This window comes from Jaculus jaculus, chromosome 1 (assembly GCF_020740685.1).
Source record: "Jaculus jaculus isolate mJacJac1 chromosome 1, mJacJac1.mat.Y.cur, whole genome shotgun sequence".
Lineage (NCBI taxonomy): Eukaryota > Metazoa > Chordata > Mammalia > Rodentia > Dipodidae > Jaculus > Jaculus jaculus.
Genome location: NC_059102.1, coordinates 149,384,190 through 149,407,576, shown reverse-complemented (window position 1 = coordinate 149,407,576; position 23,387 = coordinate 149,384,190). Strand labels below are relative to the sequence as shown.

The window sequence follows — 23,387 nt, the reverse complement described above, 5'->3', positions numbered from 1 at the left end:
CGTGGTGGCTGGTATGTGCCTGTAACCCCAGGACTTGGGAGACCAGAGACAGGAGGACACCTGAGATTGCTGGCTAGCTATTCTAGGCAAATTGGTGAACACTGGATTCAATGAGCAACCTAATGTCAAAGTAGAGAGTGATTGAAGAAGACACTGGACATTGGCCTCTGGCCTCCACATAAATAAATAAACGGAGGTCGCAGAAGGATCCCTCGCCCTTTCTCTGCTATGCAAGGAACTCTGTAAGAAGCTGTACACTCTAGAAGAGGGTCCTCTGTGGAACCCAGTCCCGTTGGCTGACTTTGGACTTCCAGCCTGTAGAACTGTGAGCAAAAAATGCCTGAATTTTAAACCACCCATGTAATGATCATTTGTAATGATGACCCCCCACACACAGAGATACAATTGACCCTGAGTCATAACTGCCCAGCTAAGTCACACCCACGCTTCTGACCTTAGAAGCTGTGTGATGGCACATTTTTTTAAGCTGCTAGAATTTAAAAAAAATTATATATTTACAAGCAGAGTGACAGACACACAGAGGAAGACAGAGTGGGTGCACTGGGGCCTCTAGCCACTGCAAATGAGCTCCAGATGTGTGCAGCACTTTGTGCAGCTGGCTTACGTGGGTCCTGGGGAATTGAACCCGGGTTGTTAGGCTTTACAAGCAAGCACGCCTCAACCATTAAGCTATGGTTCCAGCTCTAAGCTGCTAGGTTTTGAGGGCAAATTTGTTATAAGGAACAGACAAGCGATGCACTCTCTGGGACTCAGAGAGTCCTCAGCTGGCCCACGGAGGGCATGCTGATGGCTCAAGCGGGCTTTCCTTCCACTGACAGGACACGTCCTTACTGTGTGGTGTTGGGAGGAGAACCGCAAAGGTGCTCCGCAGTGTGTGTGAGTTTTGCACATTTGGGTCCATCCTGACTCTGATCCTGGATCTGGAATCTGTATTTTCTTTCTCTTTCCTTCCCTTCCTTTTTTCTTGTATACAGTATGTGTGTGGTATGCATGATGTGGGTGATGTGTAGTCTATGCACATGTCTGTGCAGATGCTCACGTCCCATGTGCATGCATGAGGAGGCCAGAGGAGAATTTTGGGTGTTCTCTTAACTCTCATCCACATACTTCTTCCCTGCGACAGGGTCTCCCCCTTAACCTGGAGCTGCTGTCCATCAATATGCTCCAGTGATTCTCGGGTTTCCATTCTCTTCCCTGTGGACTGGGGTTGCAGATATATGTGGCCATGCCCAGCTTCTACTGTGGGCTCTGGAGAATTGATTTGGTAGTCTCTGGCCCAAGAGGCCTTCAGGCTTAAGCAACAAGTGCTCTCAACTGCTAAGCCATCTCCCCAGCTAGAATCCCGCATTTTCTTAACTAAGGGTTGTGGTGGTTTGATTCAGGTGTCCCCCATAAACTTATGTGTTCTGAATGCTAGGTTCCCAGCTGATGGAGATTTGAGAATTAACATCTCCTGGAGGCAGTGTATTGTTGCGGGTGGACTTATGGGTGTTATAGCCAGTGTCCCCTTGCCAAGTGTTTGGTACACTCTCTTGTTGCTATTGTCCACCTTATGTGGGCCAAGGGGTGATGTCCATCCTCTGCTCATGCCATCGTTTCCCCTTGCCATCATGGAGCTTCCCCTCAAGTCTGTAAGCCAAAATAAATCCCCTTTTCCCCACAAAAACTGCTCTTGGTGGGGTGATTTCTGCCAGCAATGTGAACGTGACTGTAAAGTAATACTGAGGAGTGGGATTACTGCTAGACACCTTACTGTGTGGCTCTGGCCTTTTGGAGCTGATTTTCAAGAGGAATGTGGAAGGGTTTGAAACCTTGGCCTAAGAGACGCCTTGCCGTGCTGTAAGTACAGCTTGATGGACTATTCTGGTCAGAGTTGAAAGACCTGAATGCAGTAAGAACTATGTACTGTGAGGTTTGGCTTATGAGGGTGAGAAAGAGCTTTGCCTAGACTGGGCTAGTAGTTTGTATGGGAAGCTTGCTGGTATATCCGTGTCCTGAGAAGTTGTGCAAGGTTGCTTTGCGTAGAAACGGACTGGTGTGAGCAGAGGGATATGGCACAGAAAGACATCTTTAGGCTGAAACTGCTGCCTGTTCAGCTGCAATTGTATGAGAGATTACAACCATTGAGATTGGGCCAGCTGACCTGCATTGTGACAAGAGGAAGAATGCAGTCTTTTGAAGGGGACTGAATGTTGAAGGAGTGTCCTATTCTTCAAAGTCTGCTTATTCCCCCCTGGATTAACAAATTGGCACTCTATCTGGTATTATGGAGTATAGAAATGCAGGAAAGAGAGGGTCATTGAGTTTGCAACATGGTCTCATGTTTTGGAAACGGCCTTGAGCAGTGTGAAGCAGTGCTTGCTGAATGCCTGCATGGAGACCCAATGGAGCTGTGAGGATGGACTCTGGGTTGCAGTGGAGACCCAGTAGAGATGCCAGGACCAAGACATGGCTGCTAAGGAGAGCTGCCGACCCTGGATGAAGTTTTTCAGGACTGTGAGTAGCCTAGCTGGAGGGGTGGAATTAAAACTCCAGAGACTTGTTGCTGGTTAGGATTATCGGACTTGGAGATTTGTCACTGGCTAGAGTTGTTGGACTTAGAGCTACAGAGTTTGATGTTTGCCCTGGTTGTTTTAATCTTGTATTGGCTGAATATTTCTTTGCTATGCTCAGTGCTATCAGCATGTTTATTCTGTGCCATTATGGATTTGGGGGGTATTTTTTTTTTGTATTATGGCTCAGTTAAAAGACCTTGGATTATGGGGATGTTTGAACATAATTGGAATTGATAAAAAAAAAAAACTATGGGGACTTTTAAAGTTGGATGAATGCACTGCATTTTACATCACATATAGTTACCAGTTTACAGGGGTCGGGGCAGAATGTTGTGGTTTGATTCAGGAGTCCCCCCATAAGCTTAGGTGTTCTGAATGCTAGGTTCCCAGCTGATGGAGATTTGGGGATTAACACCCCCTGGAGGCAGTGTATTGTTGGGAGTGGGCTTATCAGTCCTATTGCCAGTGTCCCCTTGCCAGCATTTGGCACACTCTCCTGTTGCTATTGTCCACCTGTTAACTTGGCCAGGGCGTGATGGCCACACTCTGCTCATGCCATTGTGAAGCTTCCCCTCGAGCCTGTAAGCCAAAATAAACCTCTTTTCCCACAAGCTGCTCTTGGTTGGGTGATTTCTACCAGCAATGCAAACCTGACTGCAAAAAGGGTCTAAGATAATCTTGACACTTGTCATCTGCTGGCTGGGCTGTCGTTTGGTAAAACACAGTTCTGAAGGAACTCTCAGTAAAGATATTGGTACTCATGAATGTGAGCGAGTTTTTAGGATACCTCTGGCCAGGCAGAACCTGAATAAGCATCTTGGCCCTCAGGACTGCCCAAGTGGATGGCCACACCTCTCCAACTCCAGGGAACAGGGTCATGCTGGGAGTCACTGAGAAGGACTGACTGGATACAGTGGGTGAGCTCCTGTACCCTGCAGCTAGCCCAGGAGTAGACGATCTCAACCTCCTGGCCAGGCCAGGCCGTGGAGACAGAGCTGGTCCCGCTGCTGTTTAAGCCATTTCCTTGGGGCTCTGCTTTTCAGTCCAGGGAATCCGGTGAGGACATTGCCCTGGTACGTATGCTCTGGGCTCTGGAAGGCGGTTGCAGTCACCATGCGAGCTCAGTGATGATGGTCTGTACCTTAGCAAACCAGTGAGTCATGAGGCCACAGCGCTGTGCCAGACCTGCCCTTCTGCCTTGGGGAGGGTGAACCAGCAGGCGCTCAGAGCAAAGCTATCCCAGGAGGCCCTTTCTCTCCCCAGGGGCTGCTGCGTGTGGAGCTGGCAGGTGATTTTTCCCCCGGATTTGTGGGGCCCCACCGCACCAATTATCAGAGTGCTTAGAGAGGGGCATATTTAAAGATGAGGCATAAATAACCATTGCAGGCTAGCAACGGCCCCCCAGGGGCTCGCAAAGCTGCACAAACAATGGAATGGATGTGGAATGGCTCCTGGCCCTCCTGTGGGTGATTTGTGCCCTTCCCACAGGCTCAGCCAGCTCAGCAACCCCGTCAATCAGGCTACGCAGGTACCCAGGCATACGATGACAGAGTCGGAACTCCAATTTCGGAAGCTGTGATTATAAAATGAATCAAGCCAGCCTCCCAGGGCTGGGCAGGCCTTGGCACCTCGGGCTTGCATGTGGGGGACAGAAGGCTCCTACAGCAGCCCACTAACTGAATGAGAGGGCCACGACCTTTCAAAAAAATGTGGCTGAACTTCTGGAGCTCTGAAACAGAGAGAGCCCTCACAGATCCAGACCCATGGGGCTGCGTGCTGTTCCCCTGGGCCTCCGCTGTGTCCAGCCTCCACACTCCTGCAGCTTGTTCCCTCCACCTGAATTCCCTAATCATCCCACAGAGGCAAATCTTTCCATCAGCAGATTATTCTATTCTGACTATCAACTCTCTGCCTTCTCAGAGATGCGATGTTTTCAGATGTGCAAGCGGGAGGGAGGCCCTCTCTTCAGCCCAGCGCACCCCAGTCCTACACCTTGTCTCTGCATCAGACACGCTCAGGACCTGCCGCAGCTCGGGACGCCCCTGGAAGGGGACAGGGTGAGGCAGGAGGCAGGCATACCATGAACTCTGGGTGGCCTCCTGAGCCAGGAGACTCTCTGTGGAACAGTTGTACAGAGGCCCCCGGCAAGGGACCGCCAATGGTGGGCTTCACCCTGAAGTCCCCAGGAGAGGCTCTGTGTGGTACTAAGGCCGGGGCTAGGTGGGTCTGCCTCAGCCTCAAGCTGAGCAGCAAGGGGCCCTGTGTGTGGGCACTGGCTCCCTAGCAGGAGACACTGCAGGGTGACCCTGCAGGTTGGACACATGGCAAGGGGAAGGAGATGGAGCCAACATTGACCAAAGACCTAAGGGAACCACGTGTGGGCTCTGAGGCAGACTCTCCCAAGAACAAGTGGTGGAAAAGAATGGGGTCTTGGGGCTGGAGAGATGGCTTTGTGATTAAGGCACTTGCCTGTAAAGCCTAAGGACCCTGGTTCGATTCCCCAGGACCCACGTAAGCCAGATGCACAAGGTGGTGTATGCATCTGGAGTTCATTTGCAGTGGCTGGAGGCTCTGGGGTGTCCATTCTCTATCTGTTTCTCTCTCTTTCTCTCCAATAAATAAATAAATAGAAATATTTTACAAAAGAAAGATGGGGTCTGATATTGTGCAATGACAGTAATACATACACTGCTGAGCCGGGCATGGTGGCGTACACCTTTAATCCCAGCACTCAGGAGGCAGCGGTAGGAGGATCACTGTGGGTTCAAGGCCAGCCTGAGACAGTGTAGTAATATATGTACTGCTGGGCTTCCTGATGGCCCTACCTCCAGCCTCTGAAAGGCCTGAACCTTTCAACAGGATTAGATTATGCCCCGGGTTCCCAGCCATATCTAAGATGCACCAGGACATGACATCATGACACAGTGCTCCCAACCCTCAGCTGTGTGGCCCAGCTTGCTCTGTATAACAAAGGTGCCTTGGGAGGTGCCAATATGGGGTCACAGAGCCAGCCAGGTATGAATGCTAGCTACCTCTAGTTTTGCCTGGCTCAGCAGTAGGCCAGCCCCTTGACCCTTTGGTATCTGCCGGCATGGGCTGTGCTCAGGAACACTGCTGCTCTGGAGACCGTGCCTGCTCCGGGTCACTCTGTCCATCTGGGATTGGCAGAGTGCTTCCCAGCTTGCACAGTGAGCCCCGCTCTCAGAAACCCACTCCTGGTTCTTCTGGTCACACCCAGGAATGAGCTGCCTGAGAGCAAATGGTTTCCACACTCTGACCCAAACCTCCTGGAGTCCGTTGTGTTCCGACATCAGCCCAGGCTTGGGGGTGTACATGCCTGGCCCTGGCTGTACCCCTAGCATACATAGAGCCCTATAAGATTTGTGCTCAATGAAGCAGGCGCCTGAGGGAGGCATGTACAGGGATGTCATGGGCACAGGGGACACTCACAGCACAGCCGTCCACCAGGGCACGGATGTAAGGGTTGTTGTCATAGGACATCTCCTCATCGTTCGAGCCTAGGAAGCGGATGGCTTTGTCGTAGCTGCCTGTGGCGGCATCCTGCCAGGCCACTGACTGGTAGCAGTTGTAGGTGATGTTCTGGTGGGCAGAGGCACTCAGCAGCCGCAGGAAGGTCATCTGTACCACGCCCACGGGGTTGCCCTCGGCATCCACATAGGAGAGCTGTAGGTGGGGACAGTAAGAGCGCTCAGTAGAGACACACAGCAAGGCTAACAGAGCCCCATAGCTCCAAAGCTGCGAGACTTGGCTTCATACTTGCCCATCTTCTCCAAGGACACTACCTAGAAACTCACTTCCCAGCCCCCCAGGCCAGCCCAGGGCTCTCCTGGGAGCTCTTGAGAGCAAAGGGGAACACGGAACGTTTTGGTCAGGGACGGATCCTGCCCTTTCCCGGGTGTCTCTGCCTCTCCAGGCTCAGTGTCCATCCGCTTCCTCCAGGAAGCCTGCCTGGGTCAGGCACTCTTGCACTTGACCCAGGACACTAGGCTGCTTCTGAGGGGGAGTCAACTGCCTCCTCCTTCACACCAGGGTCTGCTGGCATAAGTGTGCTGAACCAGCAGGGACCCACTCTCAAGCAGACATGTCCCATTAAGGCCAGCACCCCTCATCTCTGGGACACAGAGCTCTCCGTACTCCCAGTATTGGGCCAGGGTGTTGGGAACAGATGGTGAGGCTTGGCTTCCCCAGAGAAGAAGTGGGGGGTGGGGGGAAGAGATCAGGGCTGGGAGCCTCCGTGTTCTTCCAGCTCCCATCAGCCCAGGGTGCTCTCAGAGGGGCTCATCTGTATGAACTGCCCATGGACAGGACATGCTATGGCTGCCATCTTCTCTATGGCTGCTCCTCCCAGAGAGGACAGCTATGCCTTTCTTGCGGCCTCGATACTGCCAGCAGCACCAGCCTCCCACTAGCTTTCCCCATCAGCCTAGGTCCTGAATCCTGGCCCCACCTATCTGGACCACACATATCATGGGTGCAGGAGCTTAGCCTGGGCTGTTCCTGTCCCTCTGGCAAGACCACTGAAGGATGGTGGCTACAGACTCACGTGGACAGATGAGTACCAGCGTGCGTGAGACCTCACCCAGGGAGTCTGCTAGAGTTCAGAGATAGAGGGGGCAAGGGGACCTCTGGGGATGGCACCAGCGGCTGGGTGACAGACAGGCAGGTCTGAGGGAGGGCCAGGGATGTGTGGAGGCTGGGGTGAGCTGGGGCAACCTGGAGGTACAAGGCCATCCTCCTGGGGTGGCAAATGGGCCATCCTATAGACCACTGCACGTGCTGGGCAAGGGTGATGGGACCCTGCCTGGAAGGCGTCATTCTCCACAGCAAACAGGACATCAGGGGAAGACAAAAACCACTTTTGAAGTGGCTTCCCAGGTGTCATTAGCTAGGAATTCCAAAGTGGACTGTTTCACTTCTCCAGGCTCCACTGGCAAGGGGGCATCCTGACAGATGAGTCTCATTCTCTTGTGTCTCCTTTGCAAACTGAAAGCTTTCTCTGAGGCACTTGGTGTCACCAGGGATGTGAGGCATCTCAACCCTGGGACAAAGCATCACCGGTGCCCGCCTGGACCTGAAGGCCCCTTTGCAGGCAAGTCCTGGGCGGGCCTAGCTGGGCCAGTCATGTCTTGAGGACAGAGGAAGGCGGAGGACCGCACCTGACACCAGCAATCCCAGTTTCAGGCAGCAGCACTGCTCTGTGCTGGTCCACTGCGAAGGGTGCGTGGGCAGGTAAAGAGAAAAAGCACCTGGGGCGATAGTTCCAGGAGGTTTCTAGGGCGTGGGAACCAGGAAGGTGGTGCCAGGCCTGGGGCCTTGCTTCCTTCCACGAGGGCACTGGGACATCCTGGGGTTCCCCGTGCCCTTGAAGAGCTTCAGAGACCCCCATAGTCAACCCCTGCAGAAGGAAAGTCGATACCAACCGGCCATCCAGGCGTCGGGTGCTCCTGGGAGGAAAGGTGACTGACTTGAGAAAGGACACACAGCAGGCGCAGGGGTGGCACTGGACACAGAAGGACCCCGAAGCCCCAGATCTCTCCTAGGCTGGAGTGACTCTGCCTTAGGGGCACGGCTAGTAGCCCCACTGTGAGAGGTTGTTGTCTCAGGCAGTCAGGGAGGAGACAGGATTTCTCCAGGAGAGGCTCCATGCCTCCCGCCGCTCACCAGGAGCCGGGAACAAGGCAGCGGAGCCCAAAGGCAGGATAGATTTGCCTTAGATTGTCCCTGGGCTCCCGTCCCTGGCAACTGTCTGACATAGGACTAAAAGTAGAGGGAACCTGTCCAGCCTGATGACAGGAAATGTGTGTTCTGTGACCGTATGTCTTCTTGATGAGGTGAGTAAAGTGACTGAGGCAGGGACCCCCGGGGGGACCTAGACTACCCCAGGCAGAAGCTGCCACGAGAGAGGAGAAGGCTGGCTTAGTGTAGGCAGCCAAGAACCACAGGCCAATTTTCCCACTGTGGCCCCTTCCTGCCTGGCCCCGGAGGCTCAATGATCATGACCCGTCCTGCTCAGTGGGAATTCCTCCCCTCAGGTCCTTCTGCGTACCAGTGGCTCTTCTCTGAAGATAGCAAAAGGAGGAGGAAGGGAAGGAGGAGGAAGGGGAAGGGGAGAGGAAACAAGGAAGAGACAATGCCTGGCCCATAACAATAAAAGAGGAGGCCATGGAGCCATGTCCAGGAGAGCACAGGCCTACAGCAGCTACACAGGGCTGGGGCCCTGACAGTAAGTCAGTCAGGTATGCCTCTGGACTAAGAAAAAGCAGAGGAGAAGGAGGCATGATATTGGTGCTGGAGGCCACAGCTCAGAATCCTCAGTGGGTCTCAGTCCACCAGAGAGGATGGGGCTGGTGCCAGGCTGGGAGGCAATGGAAGCTTGGCTTCTGTTTGAGCAAGGACCTGAATTGGTGAGTGAGAAGGAAAGTCTTGGCTTGATCTGAGAACCAGAGCCTGTCCCCAGAGTGGAGCTGGCAGGGTGTCAATAGAGCTTTGAGTTGTTGATTTCAGCAAAGGCCCAGACTGTTCAGAGGGAAATGTCCCATGTTAATTTGGAGACAACTGGCCTCACAGAAACAGTTCTTACCTGGATGGATCTAGCTTTCAGAAAATACCAAGCTCCTCTCACCTTGGAGGTGGATTATGTGAGACACACCACCCACAAGTTACACACAGACTAACATGGCCTTCTGTGATGCAACGGGGAATGGTGTGGCCATCAGATGCCAGAGGACCTGGGCCCTGAGCAGGCCAGCAGATGTGCATGACAGGGGCCTGAGCGTACTGTTAAAATCATCATCCGATAGTCCAGGCTCCATCCGGTTTGGTCTGCCCATGACTTACGCGGGGCCATCTTGCTCTGTGAGTGTCTCTGAACTCAGTGGCTGGGTGGTGGGGCTGCACCACTCATGGATAGCACATGGGCTCTACCAAGGTGCCCATATGTAGCTGTGAGTTCCCTAAATCTCAGTGGGAAGCCAGGCTGGAAGGAACTATGGTCTGGGAGGTGGCAGAGGAGGCAGGGGGAAGCGGTACCACACTCATCTGAGCCTTGCTGTCAGTGACGTGGAGCAGTTTGGCAGGCGTGGTCCTGGCATAGATTAGTCCCATGCAGAGCCAAGAGCCAGGCCCAGCCACAAGCAGGCAGTGTGAGGTGGCCACTTACCAGGGAACCCCGCTTGTACTGACTATACCAGGTGGAAGGCTGCTCTTTGGGCCAGCGGGCCATTTTACTCTGTAAGATAGGAGATGGTGGGTTTAAAGTGATAACTGTAAAGGATGAAAGGCCACCTTACCAGTTTCCCACGCTTGAATTCACTGAACCAGGAACCCGGGTTTTCTTTGGGCCAAGAAGTGATTCTGGCCTACAACATGGGGCAGGGGCAGTGGGGAGGGAAAGAAACAGAAAACAAAAGAGTTACTTCTGCCTCCAGGAATGGATCTCACCAGCTCTGCCCTCCTCCCCAGGGTCTTGCCAGGGTGCCTCTGCCCGCCCCTCTCACCAAGACAGACACCTTGATGCTCACGTGGGTGCAATAGCTCCGGGGACCATGCCAACAGGGCCTCCGGCAGGGTGGCAGGCTGCACCATATTAGCATGCGTGCATTAAGTCTCTCCAGCCCTGGGTGCCAAGTGACTAATGCAGGATTCTCATGGCCCACAGAGCCAGCGACAAGGACAGTAACAACCAGCTTGACTGCTGGGCCATCAGTACTCTTGAAGGGCAGTGGCTCAGTCTCCTCAGCCTCCGCCTGCTGCTGCTGTGGCCTGGGGCAGACCCACTCGGTATTTGTGAGTGGTGGTGGGGGGGGATATATGTGTGTGGTGTGTGTGTATGTACGAAAATGGTGCACAGGGGTGTGGTCCAGCTCAGACTACATGTGTATGACATATATGTGCATATAGTGCCTAGATGTGTATGTGTATTTAGTATGTGTGTTCACATGTGCATATATGTGGTATGTGTGTGCATCATATGGTACACAGGTGGGCATGTACATATAGTATGTGTGTATGCATATGTGTATATATATGTGCATACATGCATGTGTACATGGTGCACGGGTGTGGGATGTGCTGAGTATGTAAATGGGGTTTGGGGGTGTGCGGCATGCATGATATACGTGTGTGTGTCTATGTGCATACTCCTATATGTGGGCATATCTATGGTGCAATGGTACTTTTGTACACATAGTATTGTTTATGCATATATATGCATGTAGTGCATGGGTGTGGTAAGGGCTGAATGTGTAGATGAGTTGTATGTGGGTGAATGTCCAGTAGAGTCTTCTCTGGGGACCTGTGACCTGTGGTCTTTGAAGCTACCAGCTGGTCTACTATGAGAAGGGAACAAAGACTGTCTCGGATGACTCCCAAGATTACAGAGCCAAGCTGACACCCTCCCTCACAGGGATGGCCTCTGTGTCCCCTTCGGAGGGCCCTGCTTCTTTTTTTTTTTCATTTTTGTTTTTATTTTTTGAGGTAGGGTCTCGCTCTAGCCTAGGCTGACCTGGAATTCACTATGTAGTCTCGGGGTAGTCTCGAACGCATGGCGAATCTCCTACCTCTGCCTCCTGCTTGCTGGGATTAAAGGTGTGCGCCACCCTGCCTGGCTGTTTCTACAGAGCCTGGGGCTATAGGCACATAGGACTGGCTGGCAGCAGGACACCATGGACTAACTGGGTGAGTGGCAGGAAGTGCCACTGGGCTGACCTAGTGCAGATGTGGGAGGAGCAAGCCCTCGGGCCATGCCAAGCCTAGTGTCCACTGACCAGGTCCCTTAAGGGCATGTGCTTATGACTTAGGGGCCCATGGGCTGGTAGGGAGGAGGCAGGGGTCTGTATTGTTATACTGACTGCCACAATGGCCTAGTTCTAGAACAGGCAGACAGGGGACCTGCTGGAGGCGAGTGGGTACCCACTTCTCCCTTTCATTTCCAGATCTGCCAATGAGGGCCAGGCTCAGATCACGCAGGTGTGTGAGCTGCCTCAGATCAAGGACAGAGCATGGCAAGCATAGGATCCACCCCACACTTGTCTCACACCTGCTCCTGTCCCCAGAGGCCTGCGACCCAGCAGCACCAGGAGAGGGCCTATTCAGTCTGGGCAGAGCAGCCGAAGCCTAGCCTGTTGTCCGCACATGTGGAGGAAACAGTTGGAGTGTTGAGGTTCCTACCAACTCTAGCTAGTACAGATGCAGTGATCGCTCCCACGAGAACCCTGTCCAGCAGAAGGCCATGTGCAGAAAACAGAGCACCAGGGAGGTGAAAAAGTCCTGTTAGCTAAACTCCATCCTAGTCCCTGGGAGGGTGGAAGGCAACTAGACACACAGGCTGGTGCTTGTGAGGGACGCCTATGAGAACCCCAGGCTCTCCATTGGGGATGCATGCTATCATGGGAATTGCAGGTCAGTGACAAAGCCCTCGGCTCTCAGTCCTGCTCCATTCCTGCTGCTACCAGTGAAGTCAGACCCAAGGGGGTGCTGCGCTTACTGCGTTTATGGTGTGATTTAGGGCCTGGGGGGAATGGTGGGGGGGACAGCAACCCAGAGAAGCACTTACTGACTGTTCTCTCTCCAGCAGGAACCTGACACTAAGAAGCTGTGGCATGGTGTATTGGGGACCCCTATTGTGGTCCTCAGAAAACAACACGACAACCCTGAGCTGCCCCAGACCAGATTGAAGGGCCATGGAGGCTAGGATCACAGCCATTCTCTCAGTCACCGAGAGGGCTTGTCTTCCACAGCCGCCCTATGCCAGAGTGGGCCCTGCCTCAGAGGCACATCTCATACGCACCCTCACTGTTTACTCACCTGGCTTACCTGTGCGCAAATTCCTGGAGGCCCGGAAAGGCCACAAAGGTATCTGACACCCCACCAAGTCTCCTGAGCTAGAACCTACCTATCCCCCAACTGCTTTATCAACAGGCCATAGAAGCTCACTTCACACTCAGGGGGCAGCGAGCAAGTCCCACATGGTGGACTTCAGGTATCTCCCATCCTCATCACTTGCCCCCAGAAGGCTTTGCAGACCTTTAGCGGAGTCTCAGTCAGGATGCTGCTGAGCCCTGGGGAATGCGGCCACCCCCGGGCTAATCCCACCCCCCCATGACAGGTGGCAGGGGGAAAGACACCCAGGACAGCCATCCTTCCACCTGCCGGAAGTCAGGCTGCATTCACCGCTGTATAGTTAGAATATATCATCTTGTGACAACTTAAGGTCAAACTTCTGGAAGAATGGTCTTGATTCTGAACTTGATCTCTGCTCTGGCCTTCAGCCCCGTCTCTAGCAGAAGCTGGCAAGGCCTCACGAGTACTCACCCCCTCGGACTTCTTGTCAGGGAAGACACACGTGGACCCTCCGGCTGTGAAGTTGCAATACACTTTGAACGAGTCCCTGGAGCACCCTTGGTTGGGATCGACCCAGTATTCACCTGGATTTCAGAGACAGGGAGGCAGCTTCGTGAGAACGGCTCCCCGGGGCGGGCAGTTGCAGAAGCCATTGTGACATTTCAATCTGGCCATTTAAAATGCATAGCCAGGGCCATAAGGCCGCCAACGCCAGTCTACCTTCCTTCCTGGCTCAATGCACTCTCGTTTTCCTGCTGGGCCCACGACGAACCCTGAACAGCCCAGTTCACAACAACATAGTGGAAGAGCTAAGCATATTGGTAACAGGGGGTGGGTGTGCCTGGCCCACTGGATGGCTGGACAGAAAGGCAGGAGAATGTTTCAGAATGAACTGTAGAAGCTCACGTATGGGGGCCAGAGCCTCCTGGAATCATAAGACGTCCCATCAAGCCCGCAGGAGACGTTGTCCTACTTCTCTGCGGGAGACAAGCTACTACGATCTTGCTGCCTGACAGGCTCTTGGTATGAAGACAGGGAGGGAGCAAGGGGGACATGTAATCTTGCTATTAGTCTAGAACTGGCCAGCTGAATGCTAAACTAGACACTGATGCTAGCTGAGGGCCGGTGCCAAGGACATTTTATACACTGTGTTCCCCTTTCTAGATCAGGAACAGAGGTTCAGGACAAAGCAGCAGGTACCTGCTATAAAATGGCCAAGATAATTTAGAATCAGACTTACAGACCAGGCCTCTTTAGTTGGCTTTGCCTGATCACCTCAGGTAAATGAGGGACACAGCCCACTCATCCTCCATGGACGGGGAGTGAGGCTGAGGAGGTGGCTTTGACTGCCCAGTCCTACCCATTCCTCACCATCTGGGAAGTCAGGATGGCACAGCTGCAGGTCCTTGCAGGTGCGGGCGGGGTTCTGCTGGGTGCCCAGTGGCCGCTTCATCTGCTCAATCTCCTGCTTCAGCGAGTTGAGGGAGCCGAAGATCTCCTCCATGCCATCCGCATAGTCCATGTAATTCTCACCGGCCCCATCATCCAGGAGCTGGCTGGCGTCGATGTTCCGTCGAGTTCTGGATGCCTGGATTGGCAGGGGCTGGATGACCTCTCCCGGGGGGCCCTGCAGGAGATGGTAGCCATGGGTGAGAGAGGATTGGGGATGGCCCCAGGGCAGGGCAGAGTAGAGACAGCCAGGGCTGTGCCAGCAGATAGGTTCCCTCAGGACATCTATCCACCTCACACTGCTCTCTTCCCTCCCTTTCTCCAGAACACTCTACACTCATCTTCTCTACTAGGTTCTTGCCTGGGCTGAGCATCTCTCTCTCCTAAGCCCAAGGCTCAGCCCCTTGTGCCTCACTTCCTAAAGCCAGAGTGAAGTGGCTTGAGGCTCTATACCATGTCTGTGTCTGTGCTTCTGTCCTTAATGCCAGACTGAAGGCCAAGGACAAAAGAAGGGACCAAAGCCCCCTCTAGTCTTCATGGCCCCAGCTGGAGCTAAACGTAGACAGCCTGGTGCGGAGAGCGGCTCATCTCCGGGGGTCCCACAGGAACTGGTATATGGGTTCAGGAGACTCATGTCACCCCAGCCACAGGCAGCTTCTTCCCGTGCCTCTGGGTCCTCCTAGTTCCCAGAACAAGTGCAATCGCACATATACACATGTGTGACCACACATGAGGACACAATATCCACATGCTTATACCCATGCACACCTGCATATACAGACACATATATACACATATTTACATGCAGGCTAACACCCATACATACCCGAACATATACATGCACTTCCATGCCTATACACACCTTCACATATGCACACACATGTTCATAACCATGCACACCTGCACATGTATATGCATGCATATTCACAGCCATAAGCAATCACACATGCATGTTCATACCTATACATACTTTATATATATATGTATTCACACACATGTTCATACCCATATGCATTTACAAACACACCCATATATATATGCATGTTCTTACCCATACACACCTGCATGTATATACACATGCATACTCATACCAATTATATATATAATATGTATGTATATATATATATATATATATACACATGCATATTCATGCCCATAACAACTGTACATATATACACATGCATATTTTGCATGTGCACACCATAAACATTCACACACATACCTAGTAAAATGCTTGCACACATGCACGCATACTCACACACATGTACACAGCTATGCATGTATACCCATGAATGTTCACAAACATATACACAAGCACAATATCTGCACATGGAAATACTTGCACACATATGTTCAAGCACACTCACATACCTGCATCTTATGTACATATGCATGCTCACCTGCACACACATTCATACACATAGTGCACATGCACATACGTGTACATACAAAGACACAGACATGTTTACACATGCATGGGCACACACAAACACACCTCCACATATAGACTATGCAATGCAATCTATAGACAACACACATATAGAAACACGCACATATCTATTCATACATACAGATGCATGTTCACACATACATGCACACATACACATGCAGACCTGTACACATATGTTCACATGCAAACACAACTGCACATACTGGCTTGTATATACGCACACATATTTACATGCTTAGGACAGGGCACATAGAACTACGCAGACCTGCATATGCATTCATTTGTACGTTCACATACACATGCATGCACAAATCACACATGCATATTCATACAATATGTATGCTACACACAAACACTATATACATGCATGTGCACAAATGTATATACGCATGCATAACTGTACGTCCATGCATACACACATGCTGTCACACATAGGCACGTGCACACAGATACAAACGGCTATCTTCATACACACATAAATACACACATATGCACACACATACTCACACTGTACACACTCATGTACACATGCACGCAAATCCGTATACATACCTAGGCACACACACACATGCATGCATTCCTTCCCTCTCTTTGAGCCAACAATCCTACCAGAGCGAGTCAACCTGAGAGGCACCAGTGGACAGGCCCTGTGAGACTTAGTCCCTTCAGTGTCCCTGGGCAGGCTGCATGAGTCTCAGTGTGTCTCAGAATGCGAGCCCCGCAGACAGACGCTCCCTTCATCCCACCGCCCCACTCCCAACCCTCCACTTCAAAGGTTACTCACAGGGGGGCCAGGGAGTCCAGGGTGGCCTGCCTCACCCTTCGGGCCAGTGGGACCCTGGGGAGAAAGCGAAGAACCCGTGTTTGGTCATGGAGTTCCACTAGGACTTGACAGGCCCTCCAGCTCCAGCAAAGACGCCAGATGAGCTGGGCAGGGCCACTCTGCTCCCGAGACCCAGGAGGTGAAGCTGGGGCTCGCAACCTCCTTGGCAGGGAGCCAGCGGCTCAGAGACTTTGGCTATTCAGAAACACGGGAGACACATGACAAAGGAAGAAAGTCAAACAGCCAACAAGTTTAGGAAAGAAGGCGCAGTGCACGAGCCAGCAGGGAAATGAAGTGTAAGCCATAGCGAGATGCCACCCCACCTACCAGCATGGTTTCTGTCAGAAAAAACAAATGACCGCAAGCAAACACCATGCGGCAGCTAGGATGTGGGGAAAATCGAGCCCCCACATGCTGAGATAAATGGGCACAGACACTATGGAAAACTGAACAACAGATCTGCCACATGACCCCATTCTTGCTCCTGAGTATACTTCCAGAGAAACAAAGTCAGCCCATCCGAGTGACACCCACACAGCCATGCTGCTTGCCACGCCAGTCACAATAGCTACTAGACAGAGTCAACTTAGGTGTCTTATCAGTGAGTGGATAAAGACTGTGGCTCATACACATGAGGGAGGATGAGTCACAGACTGCCACCCCACCCTGTGTATGGGGAGTTGGGTGGAACTTGAGGCCACTGGGAAGTGGACATGAACAGAAAGTCACCAACACTACACCTTCTCACCCCCAATGGGCATTAATAGAAAGTCATCTTGAATGTCAAATAGTGATCAGGAGAGGCTGGGAAGGATGGGGGAGACATAGGGCAGTTGGCTGATAGGAACCAGATGATTAAAATTAATAAGTCCCTGTGTTATTACAGGGTACAGTGGAGGATCGTGGCCCATGCTAACATGGTATATATTTTATGAACATTTAAAGAGGGGCCAGAGGGCTCTAATAACATTAGGTAACCATAAAGGGCTGAAAACAGTAATGCCCCCCACTTGATCAACCCAGGCCGAACCAAACCCCATAAATACTTGTGATTATTACGCACTAACCACAAGCTTAAACAAGCTAATTGCCCTGCTTTCATCATTAGTACGCTACACTCCATAAACAGGTACAATTAAAATACCAATGCAAACCAGCCAGCAAGTAGAAAAATATACATTTTTTTTGAATCTACAGAGAAGAATCAGGAACACCAATAATGAAGAGAAAGGAAGAAGAGGAGCCTGGAGGACTACCACAAGTCTGGATGGTGGTCCAGGGTGGCTCATTTCCCAAGAGACCCCCCCCCTTCCCTTGGAATCCCCTGGTGTATGGGTTCCATCAGGGCAGGGTCACTTACCGAAGAGCCTTTAGCACCTTTAGGACCTGGTGGACCCTACAGAGAGCAGAAGCCAGAGTGTTAGCAGGCAGAGGGGTCACTTGTCACTTGGGTCCCAGCCCTGCAGGGCCTGCCTCCTTGCCTTGCACTGTGCCTGACCCTCCGTGTGCTCCCCCCGCACCTGCCCCGCTGGGAGACAACCGGGAGCGCCGGGCATGGTCACCACTTGCCCCCCACCCCACCCCTCCAGGCGGCAGGGGGATGCATCTGCTGCCATCAGCTGGCCCATCCTGTCCAGCTGAAGAGCAACATTCGGGCTGCCATCGGGTGACAGCCAAGTGGGCACCTGGGCTTCTGAGGGGCCTGGCAGGGGTCAGCGGCCAGCACCCCTTGGACATATGGCTCTAAAGCCTGGCTAGGTCCAGAGGGGTGGGAGGGCACAGGGTTGTGGGGACAACATTGGAGTGCTGAATCCTGCACCCCCCAAAAAAAAGCCCAGGCCTGGGTGCTGAAAGGCTAGGCCCTATTCTCACGCAGGGGCTAGGCTGGCCCTTCATACACACTGGGAGGGTGAGCAAGAGTATCCCCCATCCCTTGCCTCAAATGTTCACAGAAGGGTCTCCATCCCCTGGGGGCCCAGGGACTGAGGGTTGCCCCTCCCTTCTCAAGTCAGTCTAATCCACCTCCCTGCCCTCCCAGGACACAATCAGGGTCCCTGCACCCCTCCTAAATACACACCGGCAAGCCAGGGGGTCCAGGGGGCCCAAGGGGGCCTGAAGGCCCAGTGATACCCTGAAAAGGAGTAGAGAACACAGGTTATCAGTTTTTAGACAGGGAAGAGCAGAGTGAAGAAGGGGAAGGGTCCTGTGGCCCAGCCACACCTCCTGGCTCTCACAGTCTCCTCCCCACAGCTCCTGGAGCGCCAGGACACTGCTCTCTGTGGACAAAGCTAATTGCATCTTGAGGCCTCCATGTAGAACCTTTATGAGTCCTGTGACTCTCAAGCCTGAACCCTAGCATCGTTCCACTAACTAGCAACGTGACCAAGACCACAGTTTGCGGTGGAGGGCAAGTGAGTGGCCAGTGGGAAGAGAGGGGTGCTTTCTGCAAAGAGCCTCTATGCACAGAGCCACACTTGTCTAAGAGTGGCCCTGAGGCCTGGGGACACTGGGCAGTCTGGAAATGGCCCATGGGAGGATATTCTTTGAGGCCATCCACTTCCAGTATAGTCCAAGGAGGGGTCTCCACGTCTCCCCCAGCTCCAGGCTCTGTCCGCATGCGCTGTCCATCATCTTTTGGGAAGGCATAGCTCACTGGGCATGAGTGCTGTGTCACTGCATCAGGGAAGTGGGGATCCCATCTCAATGAGGACATGTGGCCCTCACATTGGCAAAGACACATCTCCTGCTTTCCTGCTCCACACATACACCACCTTCCAGACCAGATTCTCCCCTGCCTCGCTGTCCTGCAGCCATGCCCACGTGGCCAGAGTTGCGGGGTGAGGCGACACTCTGGCCAGGAGTTCCTTCTCTGTGGCTCACTGAGACCACGATGTAGCTTTCAGAGAAGCTATGGGGTCGCATGTGAGAGTGTATGGGGCACGGCAGAGGCGAGGATGGGAAAAGCTACCATTCTGCTCCTCTCCACAAGTAAACATGGCTGACAGCTACCCGCGACCTCCTTCCCGCACAGCCAGGCTTCTGCACGGTGGTGGGAGGGGAGAAATAAATCTGACTTCTGGGTCCCCCTGGCTCCAGGGCCCGCACAGCAGTGAGCGGGGAGCGTCTGCCTCTACCAGAGCACCGGGCAGGGCACAATCCTGTTCAGGCCCGAAACACTGTAGGAAACAGCCTTCTGGGTCAGGCAGATCAGGGAAGGAGCCCTTGGTAATAACAAGATGGCAAAGGGAGCCAGTGACGTCTTCTTCTTGGCCTGGACAAATTTCCCCACTGTGCTGCCTCGGCGGGGCAGCCTGACAAGTTTCCCGACACCCGCGCAGTGCTGGAGGCGCTCCGCTCACCCTCACTCATGCCGACCACTTCCACACTCACCTGCTCAGGACAGGCTGCCCCTCCCAGTCAATGAAGGGTCAGTCTCCATGGAGACAGGCTTTTTTCAGCTCTGGAATCCCCCTCCTCTCCAAGGAGCCTGCTTCATTCCTTCTTTTTCTTTCTTCCTTCCCTCCTTCTTTCCTTCCTTCCTTCCTTTTTTCAGCTCTGGAAGCCCCCTCCTCTCTGAGGAGCCTGCTTCCTCCCTTCTTTTTCTTCCTTCTTTCCTTCCTTCCTTCCTTCCTTCCTTCCTTCCTTCCTCCCTTCCCTTCCCTTCCCTTCCCTTCCCTTCCCTTCCCTTCCCTTCCCTTCCCTTCCTTTCTTCCCTTCCTTCCTTCCCTTCTCTTTCTCTCTCCCTTCTCCCTTTCTTACTCTGAAATAAAGTTTATTCTTTTTAAAATACTTTCCTGCCTCTGAATTCCTTAGTTGGCAGAGAAAACAAACCCCAAATCCCCAGATGGTAACAGCACCCCGAGCGCCCAGGTTGAGTCCAAGCCCACGTTGCTCCCTTCTATAACGCAGATGTATTCCACAGTGACGAGAGCACCCTCCAAGTCTCCCAGGCTGACGAGAAGCTGTACCACGGATGACACTGCACGCACCTGTTCTCCCTTGGGACCAGATGAGCCCTGGGGGCCTGGGAGACCTCTGTCGCCCTTTTCACCCTGCTCGCCCGGAGGTCCGATGAGCCCGATCAGGCCTGGATGACCCTGTGGACAATGAAGACATTCATGTCACAAGTACCCAGAGTCCACCCCAGCAGGCCAGGTGACCTGGGGTGGGAGGGCACAGCCATCCCACGGGGCACTGGGGCCACTTGTCAAGTGTGCTCAGGAGTGACAACAAGCTAAGACTCAGGCCAGTTGGCAAGACAGGTCATGCTGTCCCTTGCTGGTGAGGGTAATTCCTCAAGAAACACACCGGGTGGGCCACGGGGTGTGGCTTAGCAATGAGGCACTTGCCTAACAAGCCCAAGGTCCCAGGTTTGATTCCCTACTAGTACCATCAAAGCAAACCAGGACAACCCAAAGACCACCCGAGTAATAAGGCGTGTGTACCCTTCTAGTTAGTTCCATTTCTGACCTTTCTATGATAAGTATGTAGGGCAGATAAGGAACTAAAACAAAACGCAGGACAGAAGAGGCAGAGCACGAACAACCATTGTATTCATTTGCCATGTCAGCGTGTGTGTGTTCATGTGTTTAAGTGTGTGAGGGCTAGAGAACAACCTCAGTGTCATGTGTCGGACACTGTCACCCTTTATTTGAGACAGGTCCCCCCGATGGCTCAGAGTTCACCAGTCAGGTTAGGCGGACTGGTCGGGGAGGGGGGGCCGGGGATCTTCCAGCCTCTGCCTGTTCAGTGCCAGCATTATACCATAGGCATGTGCCAACCACCCCCAGCGTTTTTACCTGGCTCTGACTCAGGTCCTCAAGCTTTTTGCAAGCACTTTACCTACTGAGCTCCAGCCCCTCTCTGTCATGTCTTTAAAGACAGAGGGGGAGAAAAATCCACCATATCTGCTTCGTACATTTGGTTCACAGGAACTCGCAGTTAGAGAAGGCCTCCTCCAGCCTCCCTTGTGTTAGGGTTTGGGGGTTGTGCTGGGGAGGAAATTGAGAGTGGAAAAGAGCCTTCTCCGTGTTTCACGTTTGCAGTGTGAGCACGTGTTACCTTTGCACATAACTCAATACAGATAGGAAAAGTATCAATTGCATACTCTTCGTCCAGAACCTAAGCCTCGCTGGAAGGCTCTGATCAATTCCATGGGATTGGGGGGAGAGGGGGTTCCTGATGGCAGGACCAAGTCTCAAAGCCTTTCTTGGGTCTCTCTTCTTAGTCCCTTCACCTCCTGGCATCCCGTGACAGCCACAGTGGGCACGTGGTGATGGATCAATAACTCTCTGTGATTAAGCGAAGGGGTCCTCTAAATCCCAACTCACCTTTTCACCTTTGGGACCAGAATCTCCTTTGAGGCCGGGGAGCCCTGGCGGGCCCTGCAAGAGAAGGCAGAAGGCTCATTGTCCTTCCTCTCAGGAGTTTCCAACGTCCTCTATTCCCACTATTGTGGACATGAGATGCCACTCACCATGGGGCCAGGTGGACCGTCAGGGCCAGGGGATCCCGGGAGACCTTGTTCACCCTGAAACACAGAGAACCTCAGCATGTGCTCCTGCCCACAGTCCCCCACCCCTCCCAGGCCTGCGAGGCCACTCACCACAGGACCAGGGATTCCACGCAGCCCGTCGGGCCCAGGCTTTCCAGGGGCCCCTTGGGGTCCAATAGGGCCAGTCTTCCCAGGAGGGCCTTCCAAGCCAGCTTCTCCCTGCAGAGAGGATCTGAGTGCTTAGAGGCACCAGGTACCTCTGCTCAGAGCTGCATGTGCTGCTGAGATGCCCTGAGGTGTCCTGAGTGGCCCCACCTCCTACCTACCTGGGGAAGCTAGCTACCCTGGCCCAAGCTCCATCCTACTAATTTCCACACTCAGCAGGTCCCTAACGGCCAAGCCAACCATAGCTGGTCACCTTATGGAGGAGTTGCCAGAGGCAAACAGTGCCATTGAGGTCCTACTGGTCACCTCGCTATGAGAATGGCTGGGCACTCTGGTGTGGGGCACCATGCTGACTGCTGGCATGATGGCCATCTAAGCCTCCGAAGTGCCCGCTTCCTGCAGTGTGACCTTCTTCACCCTGCCCCACCCTCCTGAGGGCCCATGCGAGTCACAGCCATGAGCAACACTCACCTTGGCTCCCTTTTCCCCTTGTCGGCCTTCAGGACCTGCGGGACCTGGGGGACCCTGGAACAAACAAGATAACAGTTGGGACGTGAGCTCTCGAGTACTGAGACAAGGCTCAGGCTCCAGGGTGGGCTGCAGAAGTCTGAGGCCACCTGGGTCACTGGTAAGCGTGGGTGCAGGCCCTTGGAAGGGAGACTCGTGACTCTAGCTGCAGGCAAGGCCTCTGGTGGGTCTGGGGTGCTCTGGGTACTCTATGTGTGGAGGATTCGATCCTGTCTGTGCACTCCCCTAGCCCTGGCACCCAACTGGAGCCTTTAATACTGCTCCATGCTCTGGTTCTCTTCCATGCAGAGGGTTAGGCTCAGGGACAAGGAGGACCCGGCTTGTGCGTCATTTTCTCCCATGAAGACTGGTGGTCTGGATGTAAAATGTTTACCATGGCCTCATGGGTTTGCTTACTCCCCAGCTGGCGGCGGGGGGTGGAGCTTTGCTGGAGGAAATGTCACTGGGGGTAGAGCTCAGGCTTGTACAGTTTAGCCCCACTCGCCATAGTCAGATCCCTCTCTCTCTCTCTCTCTGTCTCATTACTTCCTCCCTGTTGACGTGAAGATGTGATGCCCAGCCACCTGCTCCTTCCATGCTTCTCCACTGCCTTCCGGAGTTATCTAGAAAGCTCCCCTCAGAACTGTAAGCAGGGAATAAACCCGTCCCTCCCACAAGTTGTTCTTGCTCGGGTATTTTGTTGTAGCAACAGGAAGGTAACTGCTATGATGGCATTACCTACATGCCAGCACCTGGCCATCCTAAAAGACAACAGCCGGGTCACCCACAGGTGATGAGTGGACCTCATACCCTAGACACTCGTGTTTCCTCCTCACTGTCACAGGGACAACCTGAGCGCGGTAAGGAGCAGGTACAGGGGGCGCTTCATGCAGGAAGTGGACAGTAGGATTGCCTAGAATGACTCACCCTTTTTCCTGGTGGCCCAGATGGACCAGGTTCACCAGTAGGACCCGGGGATCCCTGGGTGGGAAAAAAAGAAAAGACACACAGAGTGTTGTTAGGGATCTGTTGACTCAGGACAGAGGACTGTGCTGCACATGG

At 53.2% G+C, this 23,387-nt stretch overlaps 1 protein-coding gene across 2 annotated transcripts in view; it reads right to left on the bottom strand.

The window, feature by feature from the left end:
- The window catches only part of Col5a1 (collagen type V alpha 1 chain), a 175,754-nt gene that overhangs the window by 4,054 nt on the left and 148,313 nt on the right, over positions 1 to 23,387 (bottom strand). Inside the window, exons 53-65 of one of the 2 annotated variants that reach the window (XM_045149160.1) lie at positions 23,253 to 23,306; positions 22,290 to 22,343; positions 21,765 to 21,872; positions 21,636 to 21,689; positions 21,490 to 21,543; positions 20,149 to 20,256; positions 18,237 to 18,290; positions 17,520 to 17,555; positions 16,121 to 16,174; positions 13,809 to 14,064; positions 12,909 to 13,021; positions 9,887 to 9,955; positions 6,027 to 6,260 (exon numbers count right to left, since the gene is read on the bottom strand). In XM_045149160.1, the coding sequence (XP_045005095.1) occupies positions 6,027 to 6,260; positions 9,887 to 9,955; positions 12,909 to 13,021; positions 13,809 to 14,064; positions 16,121 to 16,174; positions 17,520 to 17,555; positions 18,237 to 18,290; positions 20,149 to 20,256; positions 21,490 to 21,543; positions 21,636 to 21,689; positions 21,765 to 21,872; positions 22,290 to 22,343; positions 23,253 to 23,306 (1,248 nt within the window). Of the gene's footprint in view, positions 1 to 6,026; positions 6,261 to 9,756; positions 9,826 to 9,886; positions 9,956 to 12,908; positions 13,022 to 13,808; positions 14,065 to 16,120; positions 16,175 to 17,519; positions 17,556 to 18,236; positions 18,291 to 20,148; positions 20,257 to 21,489; positions 21,544 to 21,635; positions 21,690 to 21,764; positions 21,873 to 22,289; positions 22,344 to 23,252; positions 23,307 to 23,387 lie in introns of both variants that reach the window. The other variant, XM_045149162.1, reaches the window with a different exon arrangement.